The sequence below is a fragment of the Conger conger genome, chromosome 10, assembly GCF_963514075.1.
Source record: "Conger conger chromosome 10, fConCon1.1, whole genome shotgun sequence".
In the NCBI taxonomy this organism is placed as follows: Eukaryota; Metazoa; Chordata; class Actinopteri; order Anguilliformes; family Congridae; genus Conger; species Conger conger.
In genome coordinates, this window is record NC_083769.1 from 7,889,746 (window position 1) to 7,901,802 (window position 12,057).

Here is a 12,057-nt window from a genome sequence, read left to right on the forward strand (position 1 = left end):
TAGAGCTGAGAACATAGCATCGACAAACTTGCAACTCAAAAACTACTTTAAATGTAATGACACTGCCGTTTTACATAACTGTTTTACATAGGAATATTTCAAGTCCCGTAGAACGCAAGTGGCTTCAAGTCACTACGACCAAATGCCGAAATCGAATTCCCACAATGATGCTTGCTCCATACAAATAGTAAAAAAAAGTATTGGCCTAAGAGAGAAGCCAATATAACAGGAATTTGAAAAAAAAACATGATATAAAATTGAATTAGAAATCCTGGCCCAGCTGTAAAAAGGTAAAACGATAATACTGCATTTGGCATTGTGCAACAGCGCCCCCTGTGCAGACATCTTGGAAAAAAGCTCCGTCGTAATATCATCAAACAGACAGTTTCTACGGAATATCAGTACCGCACAGTAACTATGACCAATAATCGAGTAAAGTTTAGATTAGCATTCAAAGGAAATACTACAACCTGAAATATCTTACTAACAGGCACAAACCATCAAGACCAAAACGCTGTCAAGCAAAGCGAAGAATAACTGTCTTTGAACCAATGAATCAGGGGAGAGCGCGAACGCAGTCCCCCACTACCAGAAATTATGCAGTCGAGATTCCCACATTTGAGGAATTCGCAGGGGTCAGCACAGCCGGAGTGCAATGGCTGAGCCTCGCCCTGGGTGAACCACCTTCTTGATCATGGTATCTCCCCTGCCAGGTAAGTATGAGTTGTACACATCAGGGAAGGGAGTCCTACTCTTTAGCATACATTTTACACCGAGGGTTTCCAATTTACCAGCCCTCTGGTCACCGTATATTGCGAGTTGAAAGCTTTAGATAATGCATTCGTAGCGGGACTTACGGTACATTATGGTTTTTTATTTATTTTCTGTTTCCATATCTTAACAATATTATACATTCTCCCATAATGCAATACACTGCAATACATTTCCCCCAATGAAAAATGTTGGTTATGCTTACGTCACACATGCGGAAGTTCTGCAACGATACACATACAGTTCAGTCTGGACTACATTTGTATAGCGTTTTTATCCAAAACACTTTACAATTAAAATGCCTGTAAATGTGTGTTTACTCACACACACACGTACACACCAACAGCGAGAGGCTGCCATGCAAGGCACCGACCAGCTCGTCGGCAGCAATTCGGAATTGAGCTCCTGTCACCGCAAGATTTTGGGTACACAGGTTGGTTCAGTCAGCCAGGACAGGACATAAAAATACTGAGAATAAAAATATCAAGAGTGGTGGAGGTGGGGGTTACCGCGGCCGGGCGTACGCTCGTTTTCACCTTTAATTTTGTAATTTAATGAATACCTTCCCCTTTACTTTTGTCACTTAATTGTGTTTGCATGTTAGCTGTCCATATGCCTCTGGATTAGGCTTAATTTTAAGAAAATATTAAAGACCATTCAGTCCCCTTCTAAATGAATTGCAATTTATGTTCTCACTAAAGAGTTGAATTCTATATTGGTTTAGGAAATGGACATGAAAAAGAGGAACCACTGGCCTATACAGTACTGGGAAATGCTACGGCTTTATTACCTTGCTACAAATCCAAAAATTCAACTAATAACGTCTTACAAATTGAGAACAGCACTACGACACATCAAGAAGAAAACTTTCTTTAAACCAATAAAACAGGACAGAGCGCGAACGCAGTCCCCCACAACCAGAAATTATGCAGTCGAGATTCCTACATGTCAACAGTAGCACAATGCAGACAATTGGTTGAGAGTCTACACTCACCGCAGAATTAGACTGTAGACTACCAATCATATTGAAGAAACTGACTGGAGACTACCAATCATATTGCAGAAACTGACTGTAGACTTCCAATCAAAGCCAAACCGAGCCGCTTTCTAATTTTTCGAAAGCAAATGCTGAAAATTGAACGGAATAAGTACATCCTCGTCTCACTGGCTCATAGGAGTGGAGAGGCTGGAACATAGCGGTAAGCAATACCGCGTAATTTATACGTTAGCAAATATATGTACTATACACTCACTGAGCACATTATTAGGAACACCTGTACACCTACATATTCATGCAATTATCTAATCAATCAATCGTGTGGGAGCAGTGTAATGCATAAAATCTTGCAGATACAGATCAGGAGCTTCAGTCCAAACATCACAAAAAATGTGATCTCAGTGATTTTGACCATGGCATGATTGTTGGTGCCAGAAGGGCTGGTTTGAATATTTATGTAACTGCTGATCCCCTGAAATTTTCACACACAACAGTCTCTAGAGTTTACTCAGAATGGTGCGAAAAACAAAAAAACATAAGCTTGCTAATGCTTTTATCCAGAGTGACCTGCAAATACAGTGGGAGCAATAATTATTTGATCCCTTGCTGATTTTGTAGGTTTGCCCACTTACAAAGAATGGAACAATGTAGAATTTTAATCATAGGTACATTTTAACATTGAGAGACAGAATATCACAAAATAATCCACAATAACAACATCATATAAATTTTATAAATTTAATCTCATATTTTCACATGAAATAAGTATTTGATCCATAGAACAATAGGACTTAATACTTGGTGGAGAAACCTTTGTTGGCAAGCACAGAGGTCAGAAGTTGTTGTTTTTCACCAGGTTTGCACAGGAGGGATTTTGGTCCACTCCTCTTTGCAGATCCTCTCCAAATCCTTAAGTTTCTGAGGCTGTCGCTTGGCAACTCAAAGCTTCAGCTCCCTCCACAGATTTACATTGGGATTTAGGTCAGGAGACTGGCTAGGCCACCCCAGGACCTCAATATGCTTCTTTATGAGCCACTCCTTTGTTGCCTTGGCCGTATGTTTTGGGTCATTGTCAAGTTGGAAGACCCATCCACAACGCATTTTCAGTGCTCTCACTGAGGGAAGGAGGTTGTCGCCCAAAATTTCCTGGTACATGGCCCCATTCATCCTCCCCTCGATACGGTGAAGTCATCCTGTGAGAAACACCCCCAAAGCATAAGGATTCCACCTCCATGCTTCATAGTGGGGTTGTACTCAGCATTTCTCTTCCTCAAAACACGGCGAATCAAGTTGATGCCAAATAGCTCTATTTTGGTCTCATCTGACCACATCACCTACTCCCAAGCCTCCTCTGGATCATCCAGGTGTTCTTTGGCAAACTTTGGGAAAATTATTTTTGTGTTTCTTCCATTTTCTAATAGTTGCTCCAACAGTTGTTAACTTCTCACCAAGCTGCTTGTGCAGGTCTACAATTTTGTCCCTGATGTCCTTAGACAGCTCCTTTGTCTTGGCCATGGTGGAAACGTTGGAATCTGATTGATTGTTTGGACAGGTGTCTTTTATACAGCTACATAACGATGTAACGAGTTGACACAGGTGTTTTGGGTAATGAGTTGAGATTAGGAGTGCTTCTTAATGGAAAACTAACTGGTCTGTGGGAGCCAGAATAATTGCTGATTGGTAGGGGATCAAATACTTATTTCATGCAAAAATACGAGAATAAATTTATAAAATTTATATGATGTTGTTATTGTGGATTATTTTGTGATATTCTGTCTCTGTTAAAATGTACCTATGATTAAAATTCAACACAGTTCCATTCTTTGTAAGTGGGCAAACCTACACATTTTTTTTCTCTTGTATTGTCTGAAACTGTCTTAAACACCAGTATGTCTGTGAGAAGTGAGTTTTGAATTAAATGGTCTAACCCAGTGTTTTTCAACCTTGGGGTCGCGACCCCACGTGGGGTCCCGCGGAATTCAAATGGGGTCGCCTGAAACGTGTAGTTATTGATTAAATTTAAAAAAAAAAATTTTTTTATCAAGCCTTGTAGCTTACCTAACTGCACATGTATTTCCTGATCAGGGAAAATAAAATGTCACTTTGTGCACTAATCTGGCTACTCTGTATTTGCAACACAGTAAAACAAACATGATCAAGAACTAATTCTAGAAAAAAAAAAGTCTCTGAGGTCGCCAGAAATTTGTGATGTCAAAATGGGGTCACGAGCCAAAAAAGGTTGGGAACCACTGGTCTAACCAATATAATTAAATACTGCCACCTATTGGAAGGTCAATGTCAATATCCTGTCAAGTGATCCCAAATGGAAATGTGTAATGAATGTCTGAATGTTTGTCAAATGCGTGTAATAGTGCATCAGTTTTTCTCTGGAATTATCTGAAATTGTGTCTAAATTTAAAAGAAATGCCCTATTATCTGAAATTGTGTCTTTTTTAAAAGAAATGCCACCTGTCATAATGTTAATGCAAGGGTTCTGTCGCGTTGCTGAATGTGTGTAATTGAACTGTGAAGTGTCCCTATTGTCAATTGTGATGTTTGAGAATTTGTTAGGTTTGACGGTGAAATTGTTGTTGTTGTTGTGAAAACAGTCATATTGTAATGAATGTGAAAAACTCCAAATATTCAAAGAAAGTTTTACTAATGCCCGACCAAAAAAAGAGGCAATTCGGCCAATGTAAATGTCCGGTCATTAATTTCCCTAAACTGCTTTGCAATGTATTGTTTCGATTATTGATTCCGCTGTTTGACTGTGGCATTCCTTTTGTGGAAGTTGTTTTGTTAACTGCTAATCCATAGTGAAAGTAAAACACCAGCTTTAACCTTAACTTCAGGGAAAGACACAATCAATGGTATTAAAACATCAATTAAAATAACACTCAAAAATGAGATGCGAGCATTTCAAAAATAATTGCCTTTATTTTTTTTTAAACAGTGGTACTTACTGGTTAACTCTTCACATTCCAATATGATGAATTTACACAAAATAATGAAGACTGTCTTTCCATACAAATAATGGAAGCGTACTCTGCTCAGGAAAAAAAAACAAAAAAAAACTACACTCTAGACATCATTTGCTTCGTCAGGTTATAAATATCTCAATCTAATTTCATCTTTACGTTTCTTAAGATATTACAATACATGATTTCAACATGGCCCTTCAAACTCCTAAAAACACGCATTCATTCACACAGGCACGCACGCACAGCGAAGAACATGCTCGATATAGATATTGCTTTTTGGAATAAAGTAATACTATATCACGAAAAACACAGTCATGAAGATAAAATAAAAAAGATGTAACTGATATGGTTATATACATCCTGAAATCAATATTATGACATTTAGAAAGGGTTTCTTTTTCTTTTTTTTGCTGGTTTGAGCGCCACGTTGAGCATGAGGAAGAAGCATCCGGAAGGCTCGTTCAGCACAGGGAAGAAGTGGCTCAGATTCAGGTGGAGCTGTGGCCAGGTGTGGGATAATCCCACATCCACATTTTAACAGGACATAAAAACCCACCCAGAGCTGAACAGGAACACATTAACAAAAGTCTGCGGCACACAGTTTGGCTCCCTTTTAAATGGGGAGTTTCACCAGAAAAAAAAAAAAATATGACTGATTATCTGATCAGTCTCCTGTTATGTCAACCTTATACTTTAGATGTCAGAGGTGTCCTAACCCACCCAATCCCAGTTGTTGTAGTAGCAATGAGCCCAAGTCAAATAGGTGTGCTGTGGATGAACGACGCAACATAAAAAAAAAACTTGCATCTTTTTTCCTTTTTAGTCTTTCTATAGTGGAGAGAGCCAAAGAATAACTCATCATTGGGATTCAGTTTGACTCAGTCACAAGATTTTAAGCAAGATTACCTTGTCATCTTAACTAACCAAATATAAAAATCACATTATTTAACCCGCTTTGAGTCCCAGCACCCAGACAGGAACTTCACAAGGGGAGGAGACCAGAGGACCCCCACTCCCGCGAGTGGCGAATCGGTTGTCCGCAGGAAGGCGGAAGCTCCACTGAACACCTGGAGCGAGATGCTTCCCCTCAGCCCTCCGACAAAGGCAGGCAGGCGGTGGGGAAAACGTTAAGGCCGACTACGTTGCAACTTATAAGGAAAGGAGACGGTCTGGAACAGAGTAGAATATTCTAAAATAGAAAAACAAGCTCACAGCGCATGAAAGATCCAAGATAATAAATAAAGGACAGAGGCAATCTGGATAATAATATTTCAATAGCAAACTGTTGAAAGCGACAGTGACCAAAAAAAAAAAAAAAACTTGCGATAATAAAAGGCGGTCTTGTCTTTCTGTCTCCCTCAGGCCGGGAATCATCTCTGGTCCACGTTTACAGGCATTCGGCAGGCATGTCAAGTACCTGGGTCAATCGCGCATCTCGGGGCCAGCCACGCAGCGAATTGTCACGGTTTTGGTACCTAATTTCTAAAAGAACTACAGCAATAAAACATCCCACTTCTCCCTGCACCCCCCACCCCTCTGATTGATGTGGGGGCCGAACAAGGCCCCATGAAACATTCTTCACATAAAACCCACAATTATTTTTCCCCACGAGTGTGTCCAAATTCAAATTTAAGATCACATTTTTATGATGGCAACGGTGAGGAAGTGCAGGATAAGGTGTCGTGTCCGCCAGTCTCTCAGTGTCGCTCAAAGTCGGCACAATCGGAGGACCGAATGGGAAGGTCAAATCTTCGGTCCTTGTAATACGCAAATCTCCTTGGCAGCATTGGTGCACATGAAACACCGTTACATCTCCGTAACCTTTACAAACCTCATTTCTAGGGTTCAGACATCCAAGCAGTGATAACATCGGTCCGCCCAAAGTGCTTCAATGTAAATGTATGCCCAAGACAAAATAATAATGGAAATATGTAATTTGATGATTACGTCAAATACATTCAAATATGGAAACAATCAGCCAATGCCTAGCCTTTTGAACCTCTATATCAGAAAATGAGTGATTGGTTTTGTCTGTTTACTCATCTTTGCTCTTCCCACTAGAAGTACAAGAACAACAAAGCGGAAATTTAAGAATCTCGGTAAAAAGGTGCAAACTAATACAATATAGCTTTAATTTAAAATGTGACACTGGCAAAGCGTGTAACCTACAGCATCATTCTCAAGTGGGGGGAGGGGGGGGAGGGATTATGAGTGTCACCTTTGCCCTTTGAACCCACAGAGGAACCAGCCTTAAACGATGGCAGGCACTTGAATGACAGTTTGTTTTTGTTTGTCCAGGAGGTCCAGTGAGACGCGCATCCTCACAGTGTGTCGGGGGGGGGTAAGAACGAGGGGTGAAGCGGCTTCGGGTTGCGCCTCTCAGGACTCCATCTCATCTCCGTCGTACACCGGCGGCTCGAAGCTCACCACCTCCTCGTAGGTCAGCCCTGTTGGCCCGGCGGGGAAGATGAAGGTCAACGAGACACCGCAACACCCCGCAGTGCACCTCACCTCAAAAACATGCTTTTCCCAGGGACAGGAGTGTTCGTACTTAACATCATCATAACAATCATTTCTGCAGGCATTACCCCTCCCAGTTGTAAGATTGCCATGTGGCACACGCAACCTTTTTAACCAGTCAGAATGACTGCCATACTATTGTTTTGAGTCCCGATTAAAACCCTGCTGAATTCTCAATTTTCTCAACCAAAGCCAAAACCCCGTGGTGGAGCCACTTTCATATTGGGCTTGGGACTGAACGGGTTAATTCTGTTGGTACAAATTGTTATTTTCTTTATGCTTTATTTAAACAGCTAGGTACCCCAAAAGTCTCTTGCACAGTGATGACCTGGTGAACAAAGTGGGAAGGAATGCAAGGGATCATGGGATGCCAATATAGCGGGTGATTAGGTGGCCAGGTGGAGAGACAGTGCTTTGTGGGAATTTGACGGTGACACCAGGGTAAACACTGCAACTTTTCCAAAATGAGCCATGGAGTCCTTAATGACCACGGTGAGTCAGGCAGGTTTAATGTCTCTTCATTCGATTGCCCGATTTATTGATTCGTCAAAAGCCTTTTTGAGACAGTAAATCACACTTCTTTTAGAGAAGCCAAAGTCAATTTGGATAGCAATGCCTGAAAGTGGATCAGCATACAGACAGAACATAAGCGATAGACACGGATGGGTACTAGGGTAGCTTTGCAAAAGCATACCCCAGGGTTCTATATTAGGTGCGTTGCGGTTTACACATATGATTGGGGCTCATTCATTTCAAATCGTTCTGTTCATTTCTGTTGATACTATCATTTACACAACCCTCAGTAAATTTACAGGCTGATTTTAACCCAGTCAAGGCAAATGATATGCTCTTTAGTACATCTTAAGAGAAACATTGTAGAAATGTTTATATCCAAACTACTGATTGTTTCCAAATTCTGAGAAGCCATTGTTATAAGTATTTAAGTAGCTGGTTAGATGAAAATTTCTCTTTTAAAATACATGAAAAGTTGGTGAAAAAGCTGAAATATAAATTGGGTTTTTTTCTACAGGAACAAAAAGGGCTTTTAGATTAGAAGTTGTTCAAAAACATCTTTATCTGAAATCTCTTATGCTGATATAATCTATATGCATGCTGCTGCCAGTACCCTCAAACTTACTGATGCAGTGCATTACAGTGTAGTCAGCTTTATTACTGGTGATAATGTCAGAACACACACTGCACATTGCAGGAGAAAGTAGTAATGTTAGAAAAGCTCCCATTTTAGATCCGTTCCCTTTTTCAGCTTAAACCTACTGGGCGGTATACTTGCTCTCAGGAAGCGGTTGCTCTCTATAATCCCTGTATGAATACTGAATTAGGGAAGACTTCCTTCGCCTTCTATGCACCTTTGGAATGGAATCAGCTACAGGTTACCCTCAATTTAGGCAAACTGATTAGCATCAAGGGCTTTCATGGTTCTTTTGAACCCCATCTACATCAAACAGCCAACTTTAGAAGAGACAAGGCGGTTTTCTAACGTTTTTTCATAGCGATGTGCACTGTCCAGTTTCTGACCGTCTGCTCTCATTGGCTGGCCCTTCAAGTCTCATCTCAAGTTGACCGTTTTCTGCTGGAAAAATGACAGTTCATCAGCATCATCATCATGGCGGCGATTGCGAGACTCACGTTTCCACTCCTCGATCTCCAGCTCGCGGCTCTCGAAGCTCTGGTCGTAGGGCTCAGCCTCGGGCTCGTCTTCCGGGTCGTGGTACTGGGCGAAGTACGGGTGGGCCAGCGCCTGAGCAGCCGTTATCCGCTTGTCCGTGTCCAGAACCAGCATCTTCTCCAGTAGGTCCACCGCTGCCAAGGAAAGGGCTCTGTTCAGAGGCAGCCATCTTGCTGACACTTTTAAACACCCACACAGTGTTCTGGTAGCCTATCTCCAAGTATTTTTTGGTCTTGATTGAAGCATGTGACCCATGTCAATTATTAGCCACACCTGTCGGAAGACTAGAAGAACTGTCGTTTTGTACCTTGTCTTTAGTGCAGTGCCATTTCAAAAACACCACTAAGGGCTTATTTTGCATCTGAAGGCTCCAGACTTTTTATTTTTGATGTAAACACACACTACTCTAAAATGAAAGCAGCACACACAATTATGCCTTAAAGGTACAATAGGTAAGATTTTGGTGTTAAAACATTGTTGCAACATTGTGTCGCTGTACAATAATTCAAGGCCATTGGTTGAAAATTGGTTCCAATTGCCACAGTCAATGGCGTGTGGGGGTTCAATGTCAGTGACCACAGTGTTTCCCAAATGAGGGTTGCTTTATTTTTAAAAACGACAGGAATGTAAGCAATATTCAAACAATTAACATTTTGCTTCTTTTATTAATAAGTTCATCTCTCAGAGGTTCACTGCAACTCGCCAAAGAAAACCCGCACTACTAAGGGTGTACTATCCGCTCTACTGGACGCATACTATCCAAAACCACGCTCTAAGGGGCGTGTAGTATCCAAAACCCGCTCTACTGGGCTTGTAGTATCCAAAACTCGCTCTACTGGGCTTGTAGTATCCAAAACACACTCTACTGGGCGTGTAGTATCCAAAACCCGCTCTACTGGGCGTGTAGTATCCAAAACCCGCTCTAGTGGGCGTGTAGTATCCAAAACCCGCTCTAGTGGGCGTGTAGTATCCAAAACCCGCTCTAGTGGGCGTGTAGTATCCAAAACCCGCTCTACTGGGCTTGTAGTATCCAAAACCCGCTCTAGTGGGCGTGTAGTATCCAAAACCCGCTCTAGTGGGCGTGTAGTATCCAAAACCCGCTCTAGTGGGCGTGTAGTATCCAAAACCTGCTCTTCTGGGCGTGTAGTATCTAAAACCCACTCTACTGGGCATGTAGTATCCAAAACCCGCTCTAGTGGGCCTGTAGTATCTGCTCTACTGGGCGTGTAGTATCCAAACCACGCTCTCCTGGGCATGTAGTATTCAAAACCTGCTCTACTGGGCGTGCAATACCCGCTCTACTGGGCGTGTAGTATCTGCTCTACTGGGCATGTAGTACCCTCTCTACTGGGCGTGTAGTATCCAAAACCTGCTCTACTGGGCATGTAGTATCCAAAACCTGCTCTACTGGGCGTGCAATACCCGCTCTACTGGGCGTGTAGTATCTGCTCTACTGGGCGTGTAGTATCCAAAACCTGCTCTACTGGGCATGTAGTACCCTCTCTACTGGGCGTGTAGTATCCAAAACCTGCTCTACTGGGCATGTAGTATCCAAAACCTGCTCTACTGGGCATGTAGTACCCTCTCTACTGGGCGTGTAGTATCCAAAACCTGCTCTACTGGGCATGTAGTATCCAAAACCTGCTCTACTGGGCGTGTAGTATCCAAAACCTGCTCTACTGGGCGTGCAATACCCGCTCTACTGAGCGTGTAGTATATGAACCCCGCTCTACTGGCCGTGTAGTATCCGAACCATGCTCTAATGGGCGTGTAGTACCCGCTCTACTGGGCGTGTAGTATCCAAAAGGCTGCCCCCACAGACATGATGCAAGTTCTCCCATTAACAGTGCCATGTTAGGTTCTGCAGAGTAGGTGCAAGAATGTTAAGGGAGCACACTGCTAACTACATAAACCGAGCACTCAAGTACATGAACCACTTAAGTCATTACGTGCGTCTCAGATAAAAACAGGAGAAATTCTTAAATTTGAAGTAAGCAGTGGTAATTATTAAATTAGTAATGAATGACATTCTAAATTGATTCACTGTAAGTGTTCATTTGTAACAAACTAAAAATGAAACTTCACAATTGACTGATCAATGCTGAAATCCCCAAAGAAACTTCAAACAAAACTTGGGTAAACTCCAAGGGTAAGTTTTTAACTTATACTAAATGTTGTAAGATGTTGAACTGCTTCTCAGCTCAAAATGAATTATGGAAAAATATAACTGTACAGCATTGCACAAACCACTAGAAAAAAAATTACTTTAATAGCATTTTAATAGTGAGCAGACTACACCCTGCACAGAGACACAGATACAGACAGTTCCACCCCCACCCCCCTCCTCCTTACTCTGGCAGAGCCACACACTGTTCTAAGGCCGGACAAACAGAGGAGGGTCACATGACCCAGCTTACCCAATGGGTTCGCTCCAATGAAGACGTCAGCAAAGTTCCTCTTGGGCATTTGTGGCAGTGAGTTGATGTAATTCCTCGCCTGGGGGAAGGGGGGGGGGGGAATTTAGCACTTCCAGTCCCCAAAATGACAAGACGACTCATCAAGAATCACAGGCAGGCTACATATTTTCTCCCGAGGGGGTTACTCAGTCGCGATAAAAGCAAGAGCGACAATCATAATGAGAAAAAAACAAAAAACAAAAACATAAAACCCATGAGCTGAAATGCAGTGACTCGAAGTTATTGCCGTTCCTAGACGACGGCGACTGTGAGCGCGTGTGAACAGCGGGTCAGGGCTGGCGCGCCCGAGAGAGATGCTGGTCAGAGACAGAGCGAGACAGACTTCAGCAGAGCAGGAGGAAAGACAGGTGGGCCTCACAGGCTGCAAAAACTCCACACAGTAAACAAAACCCCCAGAAGCTCCAATCATCAAGCGTCCCACTCTCCCTGGGCGTGACCGTCGTCAGATAAGGCCGAGAGTGGGACGCCGAGGCCCGGTCTATTTTAAGGAGCTGGATTTTCGGTGCGTGCAGTTAAGAGGGCCCCCCGGGGCCGTCATCGCCGTGCAGGCTCGGTCGTCGAGCGAGAGGCTCTCACGTGCCCGTGGAAACTTCACTTCAACCCCGCTAGCGTGCCGCAAGCGGC

At 42.7% G+C, this 12,057-nt stretch overlaps 1 protein-coding gene and 1 non-coding gene across 3 annotated transcripts in view; both read right to left on the reverse strand.

Moving 5' to 3' along the window:
• Positions 1–557: 557 nt before the first annotated feature.
• LOC133139675 (U1 spliceosomal RNA) lies at positions 558–721 on the reverse strand. The gene has a single exon (XR_009709847.1). It is a non-coding gene; the product is annotated as a U1 spliceosomal RNA (small nuclear RNA).
• Positions 722–4,685: 3,964 nt separating this feature from the next.
• Positions 4,686–12,057, reverse strand: part of LOC133139215 (mitogen-activated protein kinase 14A) — a 41,351-nt gene continuing 33,979 nt past the window's right edge. For both annotated transcript variants that reach the window (XM_061258609.1, XM_061258611.1), the window contains exons 10-12: positions 11,374–11,452; positions 8,917–9,090; positions 4,686–7,196 (exon numbers count right to left, since the gene is read on the reverse strand). In XM_061258609.1, the coding sequence (XP_061114593.1) occupies positions 7,129–7,196; positions 8,917–9,090; positions 11,374–11,452 (321 nt within the window). In that variant the 3' untranslated portion in view covers positions 4,686–7,128. The remainder of the gene's footprint in view (positions 7,197–8,916; positions 9,091–11,373; positions 11,453–12,057) is intronic.